General features: G+C 38.9%; 1 protein-coding gene across 4 annotated transcripts in view; it reads right to left on the reverse strand.

Moving 5' to 3' along the window:
• Positions 1-272: 272 nt before the first annotated feature.
• The window catches only part of LOC100549668 (serine/threonine-protein phosphatase 2A 55 kDa regulatory subunit B gamma isoform), a 44,844-nt gene continuing 17,977 nt past the window's right edge, over positions 273-27,139 (reverse strand). For all 4 annotated transcript variants that reach the window (XM_019614960.2, XM_010710396.3, XM_019614959.2 and 1 more), the window contains 4 exons: positions 7,158-7,255; positions 6,409-6,574; positions 2,048-2,160; positions 273-518 (listed from right to left, as the gene is read on the reverse strand). In XM_019614960.2, coding sequence (XP_019470505.1) covers positions 288-518; positions 2,048-2,160; positions 6,409-6,574; positions 7,158-7,255 — 608 coding nt within the window. In that variant the 3' untranslated portion in view covers positions 273-287. The remainder of the gene's footprint in view (positions 519-2,047; positions 2,161-6,408; positions 6,575-7,157; positions 7,256-27,139) is intronic.

A 27,139-nucleotide genomic window follows, 5' to 3' on the forward strand; every position in this document is an offset into this window, starting at 1 on the left:
AAAAAAAAAGGAAAAAAAAGGTGCTCAGCATGAAATGTCTTAAGGAAATTACAGTATAAAACATGCTAGTCAGGTGGATAGTTATCCTTCAGTCATCATCAGTTTTCTGTTTATGTATCATTGTCCAACTCCAGGACTGCTATTTTTCACAAAATTCCCTAAATTTTGCAACCTGTTAGCTGTCCTTTATGATATTTGAGTGTTTTCTGTTACAAATACTGCCAGGATTCTGGTAAGGGTAAGACTTATTTATAAACCTGCAGAAAAAATATTTTAAGATGTCTCTCCTAAACTCCACTAATGCTATCAACACCGACCAAGGAACCACAATAAAGGATACTGAAGCTTCTATCTGTGATTGCTAAGTGCCAGAGATTAATCCTGAGATCATCTGCTGACATGTACGTCTCACAGTCACTGTTGACAGATATTGAGTTGACATGATAGGTGTGACCATTAGCAAAGATTCTCCGGGGAGTGACTTCTACCATCAAATCCATAGGTTTCAATACAGGCACCTGCCAAAAAACAAACCACAGATCAGAAACAGAGGAAGATCTTTACTCAGTTTTTTTGCTAGCATGATGGAGAGCAAGTATTCAAAGAATGTGACATTATAAAACTTCTCAGTAGTGTATGCAAGTTGAATTTCTCTATGGATGAATAGTTGGGCAAGACCATCCCTGACAACAGGGAAGCCATGGAGAGCTAGGAAGAAGAGTGGAAAGCTTGGGCCACTGGAAGAGAGGCACTGACAGCTGCCACACTGCAGGCCAGTCCCATGTCTCACATATGCAGAAGGTTCCTGCTTCAGCAGTCAAACAATGAATTCCTAGTATTTTGTTTTTCCTATATTCTGTTTGCTGTAAATCACTCACATTATTTCTTTTGCTATTTTACCTCAAAAAGAAGTCAAGCAGCGAAAACGTTATAATCTCTGCAGAACATAATAAATACAGTTTTAGAAAACAAACCCAACTGATCATTGCACTCTTGTTATTTCCCTGTGTGTCACTTCGATGTCACGCTCTGAAATCTAGACAATGCCCTTTTGGTAAAGCATTAAACACAGAAATGCTGTGATCCTCAATTGGGAATATACCATGTAGTTGAACATGCATCAGAAACAATCTATCAAACACACAAGATCATTTAAAGAGAAACACAGAAAAGTTAAAGCTTTGAGTTTAAGTTGCTGCTACAGCAACAAAGCAATGATTCTCTCAATCTTTGAATTCTCAGATTATAAGCAAACCTAAATGACTTTGTTTGCTTAATGATACAGAACAGGTACTCCACTCTGCATGAATTCCATTCATGTAGATCTTTAGACTTCGGTGGGTATTTTTGTCCTCGATAGACAATATTGGCTTGGTATGCAGGTAGGAGTTGATTGTTTCTTCTTAAGATTAGTGAAAATAATAGCACTTGTACAACACAGCCTAGGATAGAACTTCTAGTTCTAATCTTTAGTCATCTTCTTTGGAATAACACCTGAAGTGATTCAGCCATTAAAGTGTGAGAGCAAAAATATATTACAATATGAGATTGATGACTGAACCCATCAGCAATGGAAAGCCTCTCACTCACGGACTTCTGCGTATCTCCAGAAAGAAGACAATTCTTTTATACTACTATAATAAGGATGAGACTGAAATTTGCTGTACTGTCTAACTCCGTTACTCTGAATGAGGTGCGTGTACTGTTTAACATTAATTATAAGAAGGCTTCTTCCAGCACATTAAATTCCACAACCCTGTGTGAAAGAATGTGAAGTCACGCTGAGATAATTTTATCAGGAAAAATAGAATTGATGATAAACTCCAAACATTTCTGTGATGGTCACTATGTCATAAGGGATTTGTGACTTAAAAATAGATTATAGATTCAAAACTGTAAAGCCAGCCAAAACTTCAAGAATAATTGCACATATACTTAACACTAGGTATATATTTAGTTTATTATTTATTTAGAAATCTTTCACTGACTTGGTGCCCAGGACTATCTTCTTCACACGGAAGCAACAAGGACAAAGACAGCATCTTACCTGTAGTGATGTTACTGTAGAAAGATCTTTAAGCTTTCCTTCTTCATCCTTTAAGTTGTACCCCTCTGGCCTCTTATCTCTTTCAGTAATTTTCCATAACTTGATTGTTTTATCTTTAAAAGAAGAGACAAACAGCTTTCTGTCAGCATAGGAATTCTGAACACAGTTAATCAACTAAAGAAGTTTCTGCACCTTAGCTTAGCCATGTTCCATGCTGAAACAGTCTAGGTCTCTAAATCTGGCACATTCAATCAATGCTGCCAACTGGAAAAAATACTCATAAAGCACATCCCATACCCTGAAGTGAGTCAGAGGGCCCTGACAGCTGACAGATCCTGCAAAACACACGCTGCTCTCATATCCAACTCAGCAGTTTGCAGGCAGAACGTACCAAAACCACATAGTGCTTCCTGCTGAAGGTCAAACTTGCAAAGTCAAATCGTCAAGGAAATAATCTTGATACTAAAGTGTATTAGCTAGGTTACTTCTGAACCACACAAGAAGAGAGACCAGTTATACCTGCTTGTCTTGCTGTGGAAATGGGCAAAGGTGTATTAGTATAACATCATGAGCTCTAGCAAAAAAATGAAAGTGTGAAGTATGAAACATTTTGCTCTGCTAACAATGGATATCAATAAAAAAAAAACATTAGAAAACAGAGAGAAACATGCTTTAAGGATTAGAGAGAGAGAAGTGGCGAGAAAAATATGAGTTAAACCTAAATTCTCCCTTTTCATGATGGATAAGATGATCATCAAGAATATCACGATAGAATTAGGATGTTTCTTGTTTAGCAACGAGTTTTTTAAACATTTTAGATGGAATTTCTCCTTTTTGTAGCTGCACATTAAAGCTGCAGATTTCCCTGATACTATCTACTGCCACTCCAACCTTGCAAATTTAGGCAGAAGAATAAATGTCAGCTCTTCTCCTTCTACATATGCGTATACCTTGTCCTGATCTTCTAATAGTTGTTTTACACATCTATTCATGGAGCAGCCAGACTTTCCAAAACTTCTGCACGTCAGATGCTAACCTCCATTCCTGCATGTTTTCTCATTTAGTCCTTTCCTCTTCCTTCACCTTCTCTTCCCAAAATTCCAAATACTTCTTTCAAATGCTAGTGCATATTATTTTAAAAGTAATATATCTGAATAGAGAAATCATTCCTCATTTCTATAGCAATTTTACCTTTGATCTTTTTTTATTTTAAAAATCAATCAGTTGCTCCACTGCTCAGAGAGTTTTTATTATTATGCATCTGTGTTGGGTTTTCGTGGCAACATTTTGGTACCGGAGGGCTGCAGGGGTGAGCAGGGCACAGTAGCTGCCCCATGTTGGATCAGAGCCAGCTCCAGATGGCTCCAAAAGGGACCTGATGCTGAGCAGAGCTGAGCCACGAGTGACACTGGCTGTGCCTCTGTGAGAGCAGATCTAAGAAAGGGAACAACTGCTGTTCAACAGCAGCTGGAAGAGGAGTGAGGAATGTGAGAGAAACAGCCCTGTGGGCACCAAAGTGCAGGAGGAGGGCAGGAGTTGCTCCAAGTGCAGAGCAGAAGTTTCCTGCAGCCCAGGAAAGGCCCACAGAGAGGCAGGCTGTCCTCCTGCAGCCCACGGGCACCATGTGGAGATCTCCACATGTAGACACGGAGCAGGCCTGAAGGAGGTGCAGCACATGGAGAGCCCCAGCAGGAGTAGGGCCTGCGACGGAGCTGCAACCCATGGAGAGGAGCCTGCCATGAGGCAGGAATTCTGGGAGAGCTGCTGCCCATGGGGACCCATTCTGAAGCAGTTACTAACAGCCCTGTGGTACTGAGCTGTATTGAAGCAGTGCTTGAACAGCTGCAGCCTGTGGGAATCCCACGCAGGGTCAGTTCAGTAAGGCTGGTGTCCTGTGTGAGGGACTCCATGTGGAGCAGGGGGAGAGAGTGACCATGGAAGAGGAGCAGAGATGAAATTATGAACTGATGGCAGCCCCTATTCCCTGTTACCCTGTACTTCATGGCAGGGGGAGGTGGATGGAAGGAAATTGGTTTTAGTTTCTCACTGCTCTAGTCTGTTAGTAATAGGAAATAAACTACATTAAGCTCCCTATGCTTAGTCTGTTTTGTCCACGCTGGTACTTGGCGAGTGATCTCCCTGTCCCTGCTTCATCCCTTGAGCCTTTTTTCCATCACGTTTCCTCCCTCTCTTCTTCTGAGGAAGGGGAGTGAGAGAGTGGTGTAGTGGAATTCAGCTGCCCAGCAGGGTGAAACCAAAACACTTCCTACAGATATTGATCAATCTACAGAATAAGTGGTTATTTCCATTTGCAGCTGAACAGATGCAAAAGAAGTTCAGTACATTTCATTTTTATCACTCATGTTAATTACTAAAAGTACATATGCGGTATATCACGTACTTGGGACTTTTATGATATCTAAATGTGCTTTTCTGCTCATCTAATATTATTAAACACAGTAATTTTAGGAAGAAGTGTTTTCCACTGCTGAACTTGACTGCTATTGATAAACTTACTACTTCCCTGAGAGAAAACTTTCAGTGGTTAAGGATGTTGTGTGTTGGTTTTCTTCTCCCTCGTCTGCCTTCCGGACTTTAAAACCTCCCTAGAAATTCTAAATATGCTTATGTTTCGCAAAATATTGAAATATCTTTGTGAGGTTCAGTATTCCTTCATTCTCAAGGGTGTTGTGAAATTTAAATTAATTAACGTCTGATAAGAAATCTTAAATTCTCAGATGAAAGGATGTGTATGGGTCAAATTCTGTTTTATACAATGTAAATCAAATAGGAAGTCCCAATATATTTTGGTACAAAAGATACCAATGAATCTTAATAATTTAATACTATACCACAAAATTAGTTCAGTTTACAACGCAAACCAGGAATTTGCTAACTGCAAGCACTGCAAATCCACAGTGGGATTTGAAAGCCTTGGTGACTTCCTTCTGCCTCCATTAATTAAGACAACATAAGCAGAGCTTAGCTGATAACTTACTGGTAATGAGTGAACTGCAAAAGAACTCTCTAATAGCAAGGTGACTCATGAAGGAGTCCTTAGAAGGACGGAAAACAGATTTGGGAAAGTGCAGACCTGTCAGGTCTCATATAATGAATGTGAGCTTTAGATGGACTTCCCCCTCGTGCTTTTCCCTAACACACGGATGCTTCTTCCAGCAAATTCAATAGGCATTGCCTACCTGTAACTGGGCAAAGAAGATGCTCTGCAGAAGTTTTTTTAGGATGCTCTTTTATAGTTCCCATTTTTTTTACCAAAACCGTGCTTTAGGTCCTAAACTAGCTCAGAAACAGGTAAATATAAGCCTGTACTCAGTGTTTCTACAGCAGGACCAGTGTAAGCATGGATACCAGACAATGCCTTCACCGTCTACAAACTGGGAAAAACAGTATTCTCCACTTCTAATAGGCATGGAATTGATATGAACTGTGTATTCTCACAGAAAGTCTGTGTGGCAGCAAGGAGTTCAACACGGGCCTTCTGTATCCTAAACCCATAACTATTTTATGACTATGGCACAAGATGAATTTTCAGACTTCAGCCTTACTGTGCCAGGATACTACGAATTCTCCTTAACACAGAAAACATTCTGCAATCCCAAGCCAATATCCACAGGCTATGCCCATGGCATCACTTCTTCTCTCCTCACATAAAGAGGTCACCCAGGATTCTCCACAATTAGGAAGGATGGAGAATAGAGGGCAAAACATTTTGCTGGATCTTAAGCTGGCAAACGGTGACCAAATATTTACTAAATGATAGATGTATAAATTAGGACCCATTCAGTTTCTTCCAACTATAACATCCTGCATCTCCCCTCTTAGAAATGATTCTGCATTTTTTTCAGCAATAGGCCTTAAGCATGTGGAAAGATGAGTCAGTACCAATTTCTTATTATTATTCCTATTGTAGAACTTAAATAGAGCATTCTGATGATAATGAATGAAGAGAAAAAGAAATTCATTTATCTCACCTACTTTCATTTACACATCTGCAAAGAACAAAAGTTATGACAAATACAGCAGACAAAATTCTAAATTCCCAGTGAAACAACTGCTGGATAAGGTGATGTCTTTTTCACAAAGTTAATTTCAGGATAGCATGGCACACAAAGAACAAAAATGGATGGTGCTCTAAACATCAAAAGGAAAAACCTTGTGATTGAGCACAAAATGCAAAAGTAACAGCTATCAGAATCAGTATGGCAGTCTGAGTAAACTCTGACACATGAAATCACTAAAACAGTAAATCAAAATGAATGCAGAATTTGAATATATAAGTCAGTGCCAAAATGCAAAAGAGCAAAAGGTGGTTATGTCCAATATATTCTCTTCTATCTTACCATTTGTTGATAAAAGTGAGTGAGCTGCATTTTGCTGTGGTAACCACTTGATCTTGTTTATTTTTTCTTCTATTTCCAAGCTCTTCAAATAATCAAATTCAGGTTCATGGCTCTGGAAAGTGCTGTAAACATTGTACTCCCCCTGACTGTAAGGCTCATTTTTACTCTGTGAAGAATAAGAACAACAAAAATGCATGTTGTATTATGGCAGTATGTTTTCTCCTCTAGGGGAAGGTGTACTAGCAGCCTTATAAATATAAAAATGTTGAACATATAATTAAATTTCTCATTTAAAACATGATATCAATGGATCTGTTTCTACAGGAGTGAAATTTCCCATAAGTATTGAAGTAGCATTTTATAAAGGACAGAATTTTCAAAGAAATGTCAATTGTTCAGTAAAGCTTTGCACCGAAGATGCTGTGCATGGACTAAATCTAAAACTGGAGCAGAAAAGATAACATAGCACAAACATTGTTTGAAATTGAATAGCTCCATCAAAGAGGCAAAAGCTATTAAAACAAAAGTAAAACAAAGACCACCACTTCTCTTCTTAGCTTGGAATTTTGGAGCTCTGAAGTATTCTTCGGAGGAACAAGACTAAACTTCTGATGAAAAGAGATTTACCCTCCTTCCACATTCTTTTTTACTCAATCTTGAGATAATAAGCAAGTGTTTTTGTTAGATCTAATTGAAGTACTAACAACCAAAATGGCTTTTAGCAAGCTATTAAGGACTAACTCACATACCTCAGGTTCCCTTTGGAATATAACAACCCGACCCCCCTTGTCACCAGTAGCCAGCAGTTCTCCAGTGTGGTTGAACTCAACTGTAGAAATAATATCAGCTAAAGGGAAAAGAGAGAGAAAAAGGAAAATTTTAGTTTGCTGCTACAACACAAAGCCATTAGGATTATCAAGCACTCCACAAAAAATGAGGGATTTGAAGGGAAATGAATTCAACAGCAAGGCACTAATGCAAACAGGCTGCATGCCATTAGAATCCAATGTTGCTACACAATGAAACAAGTGCAAACGTAAGGAGGCAAACTTGTGTTTCCAGCACATCTGCAGCCTGGAGATCTCTAGAAGGGTTAAGATTCAGGAAGAGCAAGCCCAGACTCCTATAAAGCTTTTTCACTACTGGAGATAGCAGTGTTGGCCCCCTGCTATTTCCTCAGCAGGGACCAACGTGAAAGCTTATTCCTGCTGCATGTATTATTTATTCTTCATCCTTTATTAGGGTTCCAATAAAACCCTAAGCACTAGTTTACTACTACTTTGAGCCATCAGTAAAAAGGCAAAGTACATGTGCCACAGAGAACTGCTCACTGTGCCATGCTGGCAAGAGCCTATTCAAATCAGAGTTTTCAGTAAATCATTTCAGGACCATAAAAATGTGTCGTCAGAAGATAAAAAGATTGCAGACTTTCTCTAATTTTCAACAATTCTCTTTCCCTAAGCAATTGCATCAGCTTATACAAGAAACCTCATCAAAACCTGAGGCCAATCTTGAGCACAAAATACTGAACATCAGAATGAGAAGGGAGAAATTGATAGGAGCAAAAGAACCGGCACTTCTGCTTGTATGACAGCAAATGCGAGAATCATAATCCACAGTTAATCCTACACTATTAGCATAATTTAAATTAAAATGCCTAGTGCAATAGTAAATTAAGAAGCCATCACATATACAACCACAGACAAACGCAGGGTATTACTCAGAGACTACACATATGAATTCTCTATAATGATCAGTCCACACTCAGCAGAAACACGGGCCGCATTTTCTGAAGCATCCATAGTCAGTAGCTCCTCTTCAGGCATTAAAAGCTGTGGTTTTTAAATGTGTTCATCATCCATCAGTTTATATCGAGAACAATGGGGCTACAGGGGGTTAAGCTCTTTTGAAAGCCTAGCCCCAAATGAGTTCACTAAAATTTAAAGGAATTAAAATAACAAGTGGATGCTCCATTTATTGGATACATTTTGTGAACTGAAAACATCTGCTCCTATTATTCCTCTAATAAACTAGTAGTTGAGTGTTAAAAAGCTCCTATTGCCAGTAGCTCTCATCAGCAACACAGTTTCCCAAAACCCAGATTCTTACTGGAAGATTATAAGCACCACCTGAAGAATGAAAACCATACTCATCTAAGAGATGATGAAGCATCTCTTTTGATCTTTTTAAGAAATCTCCATCATTCAATTCTGCTAAAAAAACGTTCATCTTTTTTTTCACTACACATTGACATGTAAAGAAGGGAGGGAGGATCGTAAAGTATGCATGCAATTATTTCTTTTCTCTGAATAAAATGTATGGATACATAGCCTTTGAGAGAAATGGCATACAATAACTTGCAACATTTTGATCATGAACCCTAAGCTTCTCATATTTGATGGTCTTTGATTCTCTATGAAGATCTCTGCAGACTGTATTTCACAGGCGATTATCCCAGCTGCTCTCACCTTACTAGAGTATGGGAAGAATAGAGAGGCTATGGCTGGTGATGCTCTGAGGCTCAGGAGGGGCCCCAGATACAAGAAATACTTAACATAAAAAAATTAGATCAGCTTTCTTGGATGTAAAATTCATTCATAGTTCTTACTAAGAAGACATCTTGGTTACTTTGTTCTTATCCTGCAAAACTCATACCAATGGTAGGTGTGAGCTCAGGCTCATAAAACAATATCTGCATGGTTTTAGTCATTTAAAGTTGTATCTAACCCCAACCAAACAGGCAGAACTGCAGATGACTCATACTGACAGTGCTTTTAGACTTATCTCTAGCGTGTATTGGGCAAAAAGGCAAAAGAAGAGGGGAGAAGTGTATTAAGAAAATGTGTGTATTGGTGTGTATACTCAGGCATAACTGATTTTCCCAACAGGTCACCAAAAAATCAGATGCAAAAGTAATGAACGGTTTTACATTAGTATATGTGAATACACTTTCTGTTGCTTGAAATACTTCCACAGTGGCACGAAATTGTCTGTAAACGATCACAAGATACTACAGAAGGTCACAAAGCATCACATACACTTCAGCCAATGCCCAGTGAAGTCAACAGGAGTATGTGCATAGTCATCAACAGCAACCAAAGCAGGGTAATAATAAAACCTCTGCATTTATTAAAATATTGTGTGCTGTTAAGTGATTATCGTTTAAATAAAAGCAGCTAACACATAAGTATCTCTGGGCAGTCGATGTGATATAATTCAGTGCATAATTCCCTCCCTCATAAGCTGTTTCTCCCAGAGGCATCTCTCCTTTCAACAAGAGAAGTGAATTCTGAACTGGAAACTGCCCATCGTTTTTAAATTAACTTGTTCTTAAAAGAACCAATATTCTGACCTTACATGGTATGCAGCTTGTTGGTAAAAAATTAGCCTTGAATTGAAAAATCACTTTTATTGATCCTGTAAATAACAGCTGAAAACAACAGCCAAAATATCTTATCCAACATACCAGTTCAGCAGGCAAGCATTAGTCATGCTGCTTTCATAAAGATTAGCCGAGATGGCTCTTTCTAAGACAGATGAGGCAGGAACAGAATCAATCCACAAAGCTTTTCATATCCCTCTGCAGGACATTCCCCTACAGCTTTGTCAGTGCTATAGCAACATCAGCCACTACGGTCTCCCTACAGACTCTTACATTGGAGAATGACTCCCTGAGCATGCAGAGAAGCAAACTCCCAGCGAACTACCCTCTCTGGGATATATAAATGCTCCACAATGCAAGAGCTGTTGAATTTGTATGTACAGTAAGCCCTTGGTAAGGGATGATTGAGATGAAAGGCTCTATCTTGCTTTACACCTTCCATGTCCTAGCATTATCATACTTGGCACTAACTTTGATTATATGAAAGAGATAATTTACCTGTTAACAATAATTACAAGTAAGCTCAATAGCCAATGTTGACAATTAAATTGCAAATTTCCACTGTAATGCCATTTTAATCTTCCTGATCTGTGTGTAAATTCCCCACTTTGTCTACACAGATATGCACATAGATTTGTATTTAAAGACATGATGCACAACATTTTCACAAAACTAAAAAACACAAGTTTACTATTCAATATACAGATGCTGGCTGAGAAAAACACACAGAAAAACTTCAAAGGATAAGAGAACACTCCAGGGAGGTACACACCTGCTTCTCTTCTACATCCTGCCACAGCAAATTGTTCCAGAAGACACTACACATTATAGACCTCATTCCTCAGGCTGATTTTACAGATTGACAGAAACACAAACCTAGACCCTAAACCAACAGGAAGTTTTTCCTGATCCAGTCTGAAAAATTTCATCCCCTGACTCCTAGTCATCTCTCATTATACCTCATTATCTAATTCCTCTGCAGCTTCAGTTTACCCTCTTTAAAGGCCTTTAATTGTGATGTCATACTGAGCAGCTGCTGCTTAGTTATCTATATTCATCTTTTCTAATAGATCTAAGTATATCAGTGTACAACTATGCATATCAAGACATCTCTAGCTGTTTATAACTTCTCTTCCCTCAGTTTTGTTAGCACCATTCCCAAACAGATGCAGACAAATGAAGTCTCACTAGTGCCCACTCAGACTCAGTGTGGGGTGGGACGAAACAAAGGTAGGCACATGCAGCCCCAGTTACTTTGCTCTGCGCTTCACACCATCACATACTTTCCTCTGTTTAGCTCCTGGACTCTCTCAGCCTTTTTTTACAGGTTTTTAATAGTTTCTTCCTTGGATTCAGTAAAGGTAACCAGACCAGGTAAAATACCTTTACAGTAATTACAAAACTTATATCTGTGTAATAAATTTTCCTATCACTTAGGGGGACTCTACCAAAATTGTTCACTATGCAAAGCGAGAGAAATCCTGACACACTTTACTCATTTTTATACAGTCTTTTGGTCAGAAACCTCAAGCAACTCTAAGAAAAGTTCAACTACACTTTTCTGTATGTTACTTTTACTAATAATTTCTACTTTTCTGAGGCCCTTCATTTGAAGGCACTGGTATATTTTATAAACATCACTTTGGCTTCAGAAGATCAGGCAAGCAATGAAATTTTCAGAAGTATTTCATCCAACAGAGAAATGCATATTTTTGGAGCAAGTTTTGAGGGAAAACATCATGATGCAGCTGTACAGGGAAATGATCAGAGAATGTAATATACAGCTGAACAGCACTATAATCCTGATAGAGACTTAAAAGATTTGCAATGAGCCAGAACACTGTTATTAACGTCAGTATTTTTCTCATAAAAGGTTGTGAAATCCCACTGAAGAGAACAGGTCAGAACGCTTCCTCAATACTTCATCCACCACAACCAGCATCACAACACTGGTCTGAGCTGACTAAAGCAGCATCTAGGTTTTTGTTGTGTTTTCCCAGTGGCTAGAAGGCAATCGTGTAGTCTACATTGTTTCAACCAAGTTCTGACCTGGCCTAACCTTGGCTTGTGAAATCCAATAAGATCACAGCACAATCTGGCATGGCTGCAAGCAATGTTCGGTCAAACTGATACTAAAGTCCCCAAGGAGCGCAATCTGGAAGAAACAACAAAGAAGCTTGCAACAAAGAGATATAAAACAAGAGGACAAATGGTAGATAAAAGATGAGCAATATTACAGTAACTCGTATGAAGGGAGGCCATTAGATTGAGCTATGTTGTTGGAATTTAATTTACACTTAGGTAAAAAAAAAAAAAGAAAAAGAAAAAAGGTAAATAAAAAATTGAGTGAAAGAGCCCATTCCCCTTTTATCAAGCTGAACTTCCATAGATTTCCTCCAGCAGCTAGAGAACAACGTATGCAAACCCCAAAGGTACAAGGGTCGGATGGATTCTTCTTTTCTGAAGCAGCTGGCAGAAATATCTCTAACAGAAGTTGCATACATGGCACAACAGGCTCTGTAGCATGCATTCACTCTCGTTCACAGCAGTGCTGTGCAATTACACAGCATCAGAAACCACCCCTCAAAATGCAAGGAAGCCAAAAGAAAAATCTCACACATCGCACTGCCCACACCATGACTAACTAAAAGCTGATACACCAGAAAACCAACTCCACTCTACTGGAAGACATTTTGTTCACAATCTTATCACCTTTCCATGCCATCAAAGCAGCGTAAGACAAACAGTATTCAGCTGAGTGGCCACTTGGGAAGAACAGTTGAGAGAAAAAGAGAGCATGAACATGCACAAAACAGAAAGTATGTGTGGACTGTGAAATAGTAGCAAAAAAAGTTGATGTGGGAGAGCATGTGCAAAAGCCTGAGCCTGAAAGAACACAATGAAATGCCACAACAGAAGGTAAGAAAGCAGTCTGAAACAAAGGATTTATCTGCCACTTTGCCCCTGACATTGTCACCCTGCTAAATCACACTCTAGCTTTTCTTGTTCATTTTGGCTTTAAACCCAGATGATGATTATGCTACAAAATGGTGTTTGTTCCATGCTATGCAAAACACAACAGGCATTCTGGACAAGGCAAACTCAGAACATAAGTACTAATAGTGTAAGTGCCTCAGGGATCAGTGAAACAAGGTGATCAATCAATAGCAGAACAAAGTCCAGAGAAGTGTGTGTGTCCCTGCACTTTGTGTCATTGCTTTCCTAACTGTTGCCTTTCTTGGCTTCACTGTCAGCAAGAACAAATATATTGAGGGTAGTATCCATCAGCCCATTTAATCCTGTCAAAAAAGATCAAGGAAGTTTTTTGAGCCAAGTATCACCTTCCTTCCTGAGTATAACAATATCCTCCTGATGTGAAACCCTAAACTACAGGGTTGAATGCTGACTACCCCATGAAAGGCAGCTTTAAAAACAAATCTTTCACTCTGGGTGAGTGGCAAAAAATAATGAGTAAAAAATCTCCTAGCTTCAAATCCTCAGCAGCACTGGGTAAATCTTTCCCTTTTTCCTACCTTCTGAACTTTAGAAATGCTACAAATAGACACATTAGTGTGCTCACCTGCTTTGGCTGACCATGATACCACCAGGATGCAGCTGAGTTTCACTAAGTTTCACAAGTCTATGCATCGCTAAATACTCAGGGATCACGAAAAGTACTTTCCCATTCAGAATATTTGAATGCAGTGCTCACTCAAAGAACAAATTTATTTGAGAAATTCCAGAACCCAAATCCAAAATCTGCATTTCAAGGTTACCCAAAGAGCTGGCTGAAGCCATTGCGAGACCTCTCTCAATTATTTTTCAACCATCTTGGGAATCTCGAAAGGTCTCAGCCAACTGTAATCTGGTAAACATGGAACGAATTTTCCAGTAAGAAAGAATACCTTCATGGTTATAGGTCTGCTAGTCTCACTTCAGTGCCTGGTAAAATTATGGATTAATTATTAATTAAATCATAACTATTAATAATTAAGATTATTGTATGAGTTAATGAAAAACACTCTAAAGACAACGCAGTCATTGGTCATAGACATCATGAGTTCATAAGCAGCAAGTCTTGTTTAGCTAAATAAGTTTTCTTTTATGACAAGGTTACCCACCAAGTTGAACAAGGGAAGTCAGCTGATGTGATCTACTTTGATTTCAGTACAGCTTTTGGTACTATTTCTCAGAGTATCCTTTTGGACAAAATGTCCAGCAGACAGCTAGACAAATACATAATGTGATGGGAGGTCAAAGAGTTACAGCAAATGGGGTTACATCAGGCTGCCAGCCAGTCACTAATGGGGCTCCCTATGGTACCATTTTGGGGCCAGTTCTTTTCAATGCTTTTAGAAAAGATCTGGATGTAGGATTTAAATGCATACTAAGCAAGTTCATGAACAATACTAAATTGGGAGGAGCTGTTCACTCCTTCAAGGGTGGAGAGGCTTTGCAGAGAGATCTTGACAAATTAGCTCCTCACATGGAGCAGACGGGCAGCTTGAGCTCTGCTCTGTCTGTCAGAGGAGGGGCAGCTGGGGGTTAGGGAAAGGGTCTGCACCACAGGGCGGTGAGCATGGAATGGGCTGCCCAGGGCTGTGGGCACAGCCCTGAGCTTCCAGAGCTCAAGGAGCATTTGGACACCGCTCTCAAATGTAAGGTTTTGGGTGGTGCTGTATTGAGCCGGGAGTTGGACTCGATCCCTTCTATGATTCTGTGAGTACCTACCGCCGCTGTGATTTACAGTTTGTAGCCTTGAATTTTGATATAGTTGGGCTTTCCTCCAATATTTGTATAGACGTTTATTTTGAGAGCTTAAACAATTCTCATCAGTTTTTTAATCTCACACTAGTTTCTAGTGTTATTTCTCCAATCAGAAAACCAGGAAATGACACCCAACTACATGAGCACAGTCAGAGAGAAAAAAATATTGTTTTGCCTACAGCACAAATATGCAACACAGATTATAAAGGTTCTTTGCTCTGTGGTAAAAAAGACTTCACACTGAATACATGTCACAGATTCAGATTTTAATAAAGCGACCCTCACTTTTATTACTGATTTAAAGTCTCAGAGATCTTATTTCAGAGGTTCTGGCACTCATCTCTCTCCTGCAGAGTACAAGGCATCTGGGATGGGAGACTTGACCTTATGCCCACTGAAGTAAATGGAAGTTTTTCACTACTTCAGTGATAAATAAGGTCAAGGAACATTTGTCAGATGCAGTGTAGCTGAAAATTAGGACACAGTTCTTAAAATTCTGGCTACAGTTTACACGCACTTTAGTTTCTTTCTGCACAAGGTGACCTGCTTAGATCAGCAAGACTGCAAAGCTTCAGGCGTTAGTTCCACAGAACCCCTAATCAATGTTACTGTTTTTCCTAATGAAGTCAGTAAGTGCACTACTTGTGCCTTCATAACCTGAAACACTCAATGGACTGATAAAATGTTTGCCATAAATCCTTTTAATACCTATTTAGGGGCACCTGTATGGTGGCACAGCATCAGCTGCAGCACACAAGCCGCCCTGCAGTGCTGGGAGAGCACAGCTTTATGTGTGTGCATGCAGGTAACAAAGGGCCTGACACCTGAATAAACCACTGAAAATCAACCTGGCTGTTTGCTGAAAGATATCCACAGAAAGCTTCCAAAATGCTCATCCCCAATGAGCTTCTCCACAGCCTATGGAGTGTAACACATACTAGAAATTTATTCTCCTGAGATTTCTGAAAAATAAATCTCTAGATGTTTCTTTCTTGCTGTGTTTGCTGTTAAGTGAGGCAGGCCTGACTGTGGCAGTTAAGGATTCAGCAACAGGCTTAAAACCCTCAATTTCATAAACATTAGCGCAATTAGAAAATGTGCCAGTCTGCTCCTCTTAGCAACCAATAGTGAAGGGCAGAAAAGAAAAAACTGCCATGGGCATCACATTATGTGTAGGCAATTTCCAGGTTTGAACTGGTCATCACGAAATGAGGGCTGCCTGAGCTGGGAGCTCCTGCTCGGATCCATGTTATTGCACAGCGAGGAGCTGCACAGCCTGGCTGCCAGCAAAAGACAGATTAGAAACGGTGCTGCCAAGTGCTAAAAATGCTAGGCAACCGGGTTTTACTGAGAGCACCAAAAGACTTTGAACTTAACTCCTTATTTGAGAGCAAGCAAATGCCAAGAATGGAAATTGTACAAATTATTAAAATACATTAATTTTAGTTGCACTGTCAGAAATGATTATACTTGTGCATAATAAAGGCAATGGTCGACAACGAGCAAACATCAAGTTTTGTTAAAAGAATATTATAAAACAAAGACAAAATAACATATTTACATTTTAAAGGAAAATCATTAATTTAAAATGTATCCAAGGGTAATGAAAAGTCATCCAAAATTTAAAATATAATGCTGAATAATCTGATTCAATATGAATGCTATTTCCAACATAATACTTATGAACTTCAATAGAATTTCCCTGCCAGCTGGTTCTGAACTTTTTTTTTCTTTTTTAAGTGAGCAATTAAATTCCAGAAGCAAAGCTCTCAGTAATTCCATCACAGCAGTTCTTATGTTCAAAGTGCTTTACAGGCATTAAACCCCCCAGCAGCCTAGGGAAGTCAGTAAGGAAATGTTAGCATTCCCATTTTACACAAAGGAAAAAAAAAAGAAAATGATCCTCGAGAGTTATTATCCAAGATCAGAGAAGTAGTTTTGATTCTACACATACTAAGGGACAGATAAGCCAGGCTAACCCTCAGCAAAACATTTCTATTTAGCAAAGCACTTAATCATTTGTCTAGATACTTAAATGTTCCCAAAATCAGTTCTAATGAGTATGCATGTGGTTAAATGGAGGAGACCTAACAATGCATCACAATAACATGCACCAAGGAAGAAAAAGCCGTGGTGAGCAAGCTTTCAAGTGAAGCTGAGGGTAAATAATCTTAAAGATCACCGAGGGTTGGAGCTAGGAGCTGGACTAGAGCCAGAGTCTTTAAGTGCAGAGCAATGACAGAGAAAGTAGGGGACACAAAGCCATATCTGCACTACAATATGCAGGACAGCTCTAGTACCTTCTCAGGCTTTGTAATGCTCTTATTAATACAGTTAAATTGTTAAGAGTGGACCTTGACAGGTTTGTAGTACACTGCTCTCCCCCAGACAAACTTCAGCATGGTTCAGGAGTTACCATGAGCCAGGGACACTTCTCAGCAGGTCCTGACATTTCAGAAACTGGAATCATAGGCATGGGCCACTTTAAGCCAGCAGGCTGCAGTGCTCAGTAATGCCTAGTTTATTTGAGCAGATGTGATTAGTGAATGTCACTCATAGGAATCAGTATTGCACATAGTGTGCAATAAACTACAGCGTGAGCAACGTGCAGCTCAAACTTAAAAATCACTGGACATCTTCTCTGTGATTCCCTGCAGTGGACCAGCAAGTGAAGGTCACAGTAGGGCTCGTTGGCTGTCAGGGGAACTTGATGCCAAGCTGTGTAGATATTCATCTAACATTAACATCTGTTTGCTTGGCAGCCTCCAAAGGCAGTTCAGCTGACAACTCTGAATTTGCCTCTGGGTCTGTCACAAGATCATATAACTGTGGGACTTCTGGGAGTGCCTAATGCTCCTTTGATGAAGATCATGCACATCATAATATATTAGAGCCTTTCTAAGCATCCTTTAAAATCAGCATTTGTGACCTCTCAGAATTATCCAGGTACTGTGGTTGGCTTAAGTGGCGTTTAAACCAAAGCCAAACTTGAAGATCAAACTATCAGTTCCTTCAACAAGTTTATGTAATGATCCTAATAACAGAAAAATCACTTTTTTTTTTTACGTTAACATGGGTTGTTGCCACTGATAACATCAAAGACTGCTCCCTGACCGGCTTCAAAATGAATAGAACAACCATTAAACCATATATATCAGACCATAGTGGAAAGAATTAATGTTAACTATTTGGTAGTGGCTTTCACTATGGTCTAAAAGCTCATCCCATAATACTGTCCATGAAAGACTAACATCCTTGTGTATATAGGAGACCAACACAATAAATGTGATGAAAGATGGGATTATTCATGTTTAAAATGAAGGCATGCTAAACCACTCTAGCATATCAGGAACTAGAGGTACTCCTAGTCCTAAAAGACTGAGTTCTAGAGAGTCAGAGTGTGCAAACAAGAATAAATTTGCTAACAAGTTTAAGTGCATCTTATTTCTAGTAATTATTGTAATTACTCTTTAAAAAATATCACTTAAAGAACAGAAGATATTAAGAGTCAATGTACATCTCCTCAATCTGTGTCTGATAAAGAAACTTCAAACACTGTTAACAGCCTCAGGAAACAAACATCCCCATTTTGCAGTATTCCCAAAGGATACCAATTACATAACAGGACTGGATCAGCATATATTACAAATGCTATGGACAGCACCTAAAAAAGCAAATGTACTGTTTGCTTGTCAAGCAATTCCAGATTCTTTTTCTATTTTGAGGAATTGTGACAACACTCAAGTAACTTCGTACATTTCCTAAAACAGTCCTTAAAACTTCTTCCAGTCTAATGACACAATACTGCAAGTGGGAACTCAGCCTGCTTCCACTGCCTTCACAGATGGGAACCTCTGAGCTCCAAACCAACTGTGTTTTAAGATTAAGCACTACCATTCTTTCTGCATCAAATAGTTAAATGCAAAATACACCTTCTGCTAGCATACCGCTAAAACTCAAAAGTTAAGTAAAAAACAGCCTGAAAAGCCAACTTTAGCAGGTCAGACGTGTCTCCCAAACAGAGACAAAGCAGTTTTCCTAGAAGCCTCCCCAGGTCAGGGGGCTTCAAAGCATACCGTGACAGCTCGCCAATCTGCAGGCACCTTCCCCAGGGCCACACAACCTGGGGCTGTATCATTGGAGAGCTGCTAATGTGCAGCCCACCCAGATAACATTTAGACTTCTAAGCCCTCAATAGATGTGCAGGGCTCCCCCCACCCCCATACCCTTGACGATGTGCCTTGCAATCATCACTGGTTGTTAAAACAGGCTGCAGTAATTACTGCTGTGCTCTCAAAGCCAAGCGAGTTCTGCGGCACGAGGCCAACCGAAGGCTCAGCTCTATTTTAATCCCACTATAATTATAAACGATAGATGTGCAGTTGAGATGCTGCTTTTGAATTTTTGTTTGCATGAGGGTGTATTTATGCCCTGCAGAAGAGCACTGCAGAGAAATATTTGAGCTTGCACTACCTGAACTGGCATCAGTGCCGATATAACGTCAGCTCAGTTCTGAGCCTGCGACAGCACTGTTGGCAAGACACACTGCTGCATTCCAAGCTAAATACAGAACATACCTTTTCACCATCCTCCATTAAGCAATGTTGACATATCTATTAAATGCAGAATGAAGAGAAAAGGTGTTGACAGGTTTCTCTGAGGCAAAACACGCTTATTAGGTGTTCAAAGGACTGTGATAAGGAGAAAGTTGTCACCCAAGCTGGAACCAGAGAACACAGGTTGGAAAATTAGCCAAAGGTGGCTGGGTAGAGAGGGCCACCACGTCCCACAGGCTGGTGTGGACTTGCCACTGCCATCATGCCCCGTGCTGCAGTGAAGAGGGTAGACAGAGACCCAGACATGTTACTTGACCTTGGGCTCATTACAATGCTATTTTTAGTTCACTTTTTTATCCCTAAATGATGCAATATTTATCAGAAAAAAAAAATCTTTTACCTTAGAAAGCAACTTTGGTTGGAATAACACAAGCAGCTTCTGATTCTACTTCAGTAGCCTCCTATGCACTTGCATATTTAGTAGCCAATTCATTTGAGATAGAGTTCTGTTTCTATGTGTTTTCCACTAACTGGAGGGTCTAGTGCAAAGCAATATCACACTAATGATATTCACAATGAAACCAGTAAGAAGTTTGGTAATTATTTACATTACATTCTCCAGATCATAGCTAATGCATGTTATTTTCTTTCCAAGTATGAAGGACTATAAGGAGTACAAGACATGAAGAAATGGAAGTAAATCATTATTACATTTCAAAGAGAGAGAACAATTCCTCTGGATTCTATTAGTTGGAGAGAACAAAATCATTCTCCTAAATCTTGAAGCAGAGCCTCATATTCCATGTCAACTCAACAAATTTGTCTATTAACTGTTCACACATGGTCTTGATTGTTTTTATCTACAAGTAAGATGTGAACCTTTCACAACAGAGAAGTATCTTTCAAACTTACAACCAATGCATAATGACAAGACTTGAATGCTCTGAATTAATATTCAGACAAGGTGTTAACCATACGCTGGGGAGGAATGCAAATTTCATCAATAAAACACAATGCAAACCACAGAGTACATGAAATATCCCGAGTTGGAAAGGATCCATAGGGATCACTGAGTCCAACTCCAGGCTGTAAACAGGACCCAAAGATTAGACCAATACAATGCAATAAAATTTAAATAATATTAAATAAGAAGAGGAACCTTCCACAAGGAAGCATATTCTCATATCAGAAAGGGGACTTTATTTAAGACTTTATTACGTAAAATGGATGCCAAAAGAAAGTAGTTAGGACCTTCAAATTCTTTGCAGCAGGACAACGGGAAATACAGGGACACTACTTTGTACTAATTAAACCTACCAAAGATGTAAAAGTTTGGAGAGAAAATCTGGTCCTCAACAAGAGACCTCGGGATGACCCATCAGCTGCACTCACACAGGGAAGCAAAAGCAAGCAGAAAATCGTCCTTTCCTAATGATTTCACACAGACCTAAGAGCTTTCAACCTAAAAAAATTCTGGAAAATCACCTGCCACAAAAATCCATCCATCAAGAAGTCACTAACTCTTTTCTTCAGAAAAAACAGACAAATGAAAATGATTATCATAAAGACCCTATTGTGAATGAATGCATTTATTTGTTGCACCTGAAGTTTTTCCTGCTAGTGCAAGTTGAAGAGCCCTTCAAAAGATATCAGACTACCTGTCCATTTGTAGCTAAGAGCACACCAATAGCTTCAAAAATTCAGCATCAACCATACAGGCCTACTGTCATCAGTATTTTATGATTTACTAGCCAGAAATAATAAAGTAATAAAGGAAAGAGACCAGAAAACTATACATAGCTAAGAGAAACCGCCTTGTACTAATTAGAAACAACGTGCAGTCTGATGACACTTTACAGACTTCAATTACCATACTCTGCAGGAAGGAGCTTTCAAACATCTGTATGATGATTATTTTCCATTGGGATGTCATTTACAGTGCAAAGTATTGAAAATAGGGCCAAAAAATCAATTATAATCTGTCTAAATGAGCATATTCTTGATCTAAGGGATTTGAACTTCTGTGTGGAAATTGGCTTAAAAAGAGACAGAAACTGATTTGATTCTATGTGTGACAATAGCAACAAAAAAAGGCAGAAAAACTTCTCATATCTGATTTGCACAAAATTTAACCTAGGTAGCATTAAAATCATGTTGTTGTTTTTTTTTATATAATATATAAGAACAGAGAGTTATATTAGAAGCCAGGCCTAATGAGCAGTGACTAACCACAAGCCTTCCTTATTGAAGTTTTAATGTTAGTATCCAGAATTACTTTTCATTGACCAGTATTAATTGAATGAGTAAAGATATGCACATACTAGGCAGGATACAAAATCAGATATCTTATTGTTTCTAAATTGTTCTAGACAAGTATTTTCACATTTACACAGAAAAAAAAATACTAATATGCAAAAGTAACAGGGGAGGAAAAAAATCATGCAATAGGCAATGAGAATTCATTTCAATTGGTCAGTATTTAACATATTAGCACAGAGGACTAGGGATTTTGCCAAGGGAAACCGATATAATGTGGAAAATCAAATTACTAGAGAAAATACAAATGTTAAAAAAAAAAAATTACCATTTTTAATTTAAAAAAAGAAGGCATTTATGAATGTCTAGAAGGTTTTCTTTTCTTATCTACTGATTTTCAGACTACAGGCTTGTTATACAGGGTATGCTTGGGAGGTACGCAAGAGCAATGCCGAGTTTTTTAAGAGCAAATGGGAAGAACAGTAATGGTCAACCATGGAAATCAGCTAGAAAACATGCCAGGCATTGGATCAGGATCCTTAATCACGGTAGCAAATATGACAGCATCAGCCAGACTGCACACAGCCAGTATGACCATGTGTATTTTGCAAAGCCAGTAAGATACAAGTTTTCCTCTTGGAAGCAAAACTTACTTGCCTTTCTAAGGACAGAATAAAGAACTACCAACATGCTATCGTGCTTTTAACTTTATTTTAAAATGCAAGCGAATCTGGACTGCAGAATCTTGCTTGCTGAGTCAAGTGAAAAGCACACTATTTCTATGTACTAGAGACTGCCTCCCGGTAATTAAGGAGGCACCAACCTAAATGTTGGCTTTGACCTTTACCGCCATAAGCAAGCTGAAAATCCAGCTGAGAGATCATGCTTTCTGTGCACTTTCCCCCTCTTCCTTCTCCCCTCTCGCCTTTCTAGTGATGATTAGAGAGAAACTGACACTTCCCCTCTGACATTCTGCCATGTGGTCAGACAGGACCAGGACCTATTAAATTCCCATTCAAACTTCACAGCCCATTTCTCCTGTAGGGTACCAACAGAGAAGACTGAGAGGACATCCCAGAAAAATTATTTTATGAAGCTACTACTCAGTTTCGAAGCAGGCTACTATCCAGATGGCCAATTTTGAAATGACAGTGTGGTTTTTATGGTTAGGAAATGGAAAGTAGTCCAGAACAAAGGACTCCACCATCTTTGCTTAATCAGAGGTGGAGAATTCTTTCATAATCCCTGGCCTCTTCATTGCTATGAATCATCACAGCTGTCACTGCTGTTCTGGAAAAGGGAACTGAACAATGTATGTACTACCATGTACTCTATAAAAGTCTGAATTTCACATAAAATTCAACATAACGGGGCTAATGCAGGCTGTCTGCAGCTGAATTTCAGCAGCACAGCAGCTCGCATGCTATTTTGAGCAGTAGCAACCTCTGAAATAAGTAGAACCAGCAAGTGGCCACATTCCCTATTGTTGGAAATAACAAAGCTGGAACACCTCTAACAGGCTACCTAGGGATTACCTCAGCTAAATATAGCTTTGTTATCAGGAAAGAAAAGGATTTTTTTCAGCCTGACAGCACCATAAAAAACTTTCGTTCGTGCTGAATGACACATGAGCAGATCGGTGTTTATAATTTTCTGCTGGTTAAAGACTCATTCTTGTTCCCATTGAAGTAAATGAGGCAAACTGCCATTGATTTCAGTCAGATTACCAGCAGACCTTACAGATGCTAACCATCAGCACTTACTAATATGGAATTATCAGCATAAAACATATTGACTACTTGATCTAAATACTTCATTCTCATTCATCAAAACATTCAGTACAAACGAACAAAGACAGAAAACTAAGCCCAGACCAAAGGTCATGCTGAACTTACAAATTGCAGCGACTGCCGATACCCATTACTGCCAGAGCATAAAGTGTATTGCACCCAATCCAACCAGGAGACATAAACTAGGCAGAAAGCACACAGCAAGTGTTGCCCAGCACTTCCAATTCTGCATCAGCCAGCAACATCCTCCATCCTTCCGCAAATAAAACATGAAAAATTCATAAAAATCAACTCACACAACTGGCTGTGTAATTGCAGAATGCCTTTTAAAAATAATAACCAGTGTGAACTTGTGACTATAAACAACACAACACTAGCAAAAAGCTCTTAAACTCCATTAGCATTCTTTTTAACTCAAAAGAAATAATTAATGTACTATAAAGAAGGAAAAGAGTGGCAAAAATTCTGAATTTAATTATATGAATGGTATTCTATATACATTTAATTGCAAAGCAGTAACACAACCACTTTCATTACTCTTTATAGCTTCAGATAGCCATTAGCACAATCCCCAAGGTTCCTTGTGAATAATTAGATTAGGAAAGGGGGACTCTGATGAAACACAATAGGATGTGGTACTTATGAAACAGCACAACCTGAATCCAGATGCTGACATGACAACATCATGAAGAGCTAATTTGCACATCCAAATTAATACCGTCATGATGATAATATAAAAGAAAGATATGCATATAAAGTGAGCTACAGGAAATAATGTCAAAAGGAATTGAGGTACTTGGATTACAAAAATACATCTTTTTGACATTTTCACCCAGTTGCAAAGGCGTGAATAGTCTAAGTGTCACACTCATGAATACAGCTTTATTTAAGCTGACTTATTAAGATTTACTCCACTACTTGGCATCACATGGGCAAGCTGTTTATTAAATAGTTAAATCCATCAAACATGTGCAGCATTCACATAAACAGGTGAATAAATTTCATTACAGTTCATTACACATCTGTTTCCCTTTGATGCACTTAATGTTGTCATATTGTTTGGTGCTTATTATACACGTAACATCAAAAAAATCAGCTGTGATATATATATATATTTGAAGAATATCTACTTGGGACATAAAAGATACAAATTAATAAGATTTTAGAAGTATTTTGAACTGAGACAGATATTCCTGCAGCTTTCATGACTGGCCTATCTGCGTATCTACATATCTGAATAGTTAAGAAATCTCCTCAAATCCATTCAACAGAAACCAATGGTATCTTGATAGAAAGGGAAATTGTCTTCGTCCGCTTCTGTGGTTCTCTTTCATGTGAAGTTTAAAACACAAACAAATGCATACAAGGCAGTATCTACCATTTGCTACTCAAAAATATCAACATTGTCTCTTTGCTCTCCACGTTTTGCAGCATGAAACATAAATTTATCCTGTTTTCAGGATCCTATGCATTTGAGAATACACCCTGTCAAAGAATAGCACATTCATCTAAAGGATTCTCAACTTTAAAATGATTTGAATTCATGTCAAGCTGATGGGATCCCTTTAGAATAATGAAACATTACACACAAACTCTGAAGAAATGGTAATACTGCTACAAGGGGTACAGCAAAATCAGAAGGATAAGAGTGAACCAGCAAGAGCCTTAATACTGGAGGCAAAACATTAAAGAGGACAAAACCACAACTTGTGCAAATGAATTCATCTGCAATTTTCTTATGGCACAAGAGTCTTCATTACATGAAAAAAAAATCATATTTAAAGCTAATGATAACAACGTTCTACACAGTAAGTACTTAACCCAGGAAGAATCAGCAGCACATCACCGACAGAAGGAGGTCAGGAGATGCACGTGAGATGCATGCTTTTATGCACTTATCCACCACTGCACTAATTATCACCAGAGTTTTATGAACTGAGACAGTTTCAGAATAGCAAACTTCTTAACTGTGTGTTTCGGAAGTCAAGATGAAATATGCTATTTTTGTACACAGCATTACACATACTACTTCAGCAACATGATTTACATGGGTGATTATTCATTCTAAAAAACATTTCCTTTTAAAAGAAGATTATAACTTCTTCCCTGCTGCATTCTAGCATTCTTGGTTTAGTGAGATGGCTCCAACACTGTTTAAATCGCTAGGAGTTCCTTCCGGGGACTTCAAGGGAAACAAATCATGACCACAGTTTATGAGTAGAATGCGTTAGCAAAACCAAAAATCAAATAACCAGCAAGACACATAGGCAGCATGCAGTGAGGAAACATACGTGAGGAATAAACAGAAGCATTTATGGCAATATGAAAGCATTTTCATGAGCTTTCGCTACTGCAATCCTCTTGCTTCCTGTACTTATCTGCCTTTTTTGTCACCTCTTGCTGTGCTCTGTCTAAGTAGTGAAATTCTGGTGGCATGTTCATTTTAATCACCTATAAGGCATCATGCGCTCTTGTGGCACTGATATGAATAAGTAACACAAGGCCTTTTATTTTGATAAGACACAGCTAACTCTCTTAGTAGTATGGTATGCTGTACTGATCCAAGCAGAAGACAGCTTCAATCAGCGTAGTCCATTATACCAAAAGCCAAAAATTTAAATATATATATTGTATACGTATTTTTTTAACATAAAGCTCCTATGTATCACTGTGCAGCTAATAGTCTTCCCAGCATGAGCACACAAATCTACAGAACGCTACGCCTAAGCCCCAAGCTGTCGTGCTAGATGTTTTTCTCTGCATAGTGTGCCTGCTCCGCAATCTGTTCTCTGTAGCAGCATCAAGACCTGCTTCTGGACTTGGTGCAAATGGATGATATTCTTCCCTCCTTCGTTCCCTCATCTGCTTTCCTGTAATTCTTCATTATGTGCTCAAAGACTGGCAGTTCTACTCCAAAACATGCTACTCCTGAAACGATGATTTGATGGTTTTCTCGATACTGTTCTGATGTTCCATCAGCCTATGTCTGTGTAACATTCCGCATGCCAAAGAGCTGACTTAAATACACATATAATTTCAGATGTTTTATTGCCAACTTTCCTCTGGAATGGCTCTTATATGAAATGTAAAACTAAAACTCATCAGAAGTCAGAAAATCATAGAACCCTTCAGTGACAGAGGCTGCCCACAGAGGTGGTGGATGCCTCATCCCTAGATAAACAAAATGTCAGGTTGGACAGGCTCTGAGCACCTTGATGGAGCCATAGGTGTCCCTGATCATTGCAGGGGAGTTGGAGTAGATAACCTGATGATCCCTTCCAACTCAAATGATTCTATGATTACTAAGGTTGGAAAAGGCCACAATGACCATCTAGTCCAATCCTATCTGCAGTCTTTCAAAAATCCAGAAAGCACAGATAGCAACTTAGGGTATCATCTGAAAACACTAATTCTTGACATGAGAAAATATAGGCAGGAGGATTCTGTGAAATGTTTTACTATTACTTGATCAGATACCAAAAAGAAATAATAGATAAAATGCATAAACCCTAAACTCCCCTGTACTTTCAGACTACTGCTTGAATCTGCTGGCCATGTGGCAGAAGATAACTCTTGGCAGAGGTGGGACACCCCATGGCATGGATCTAAATTTTAAACAAACCTCTTAAAGATATTGAAAGGTAATTAATAGAACAGTAGGAGGTTGATTTTATTGTTACTTCTGTTACATTCCAGCTGTATTTGCTGGCATCAGTCTAGAAACTTCACAAAGGATTTATGCTGGTTTTGTTTTTTTTTTAACATAAAGAAATAATTTACAGATGAGATCTGCAATAAAGGTGATTGTTCATTCCCCCTCACGGCTTTTTATTATCCTCATTAATACTGCTTTCTGTCTGCAGACTTGAATCTTCAAGTGCTTTCTCACCTTTAACTTCTCTCACCTGAATACGCCCATGGGACTTAAGCAATACTACGTATGTGCACACAACTTTACAGGATTTTTATGCATGCATCTG

Source organism: Meleagris gallopavo, chromosome 4 (assembly GCF_000146605.3).
Source record: "Meleagris gallopavo isolate NT-WF06-2002-E0010 breed Aviagen turkey brand Nicholas breeding stock chromosome 4, Turkey_5.1, whole genome shotgun sequence".
NCBI classification, from domain to species: Eukaryota; Metazoa; Chordata; class Aves; order Galliformes; family Phasianidae; genus Meleagris; species Meleagris gallopavo.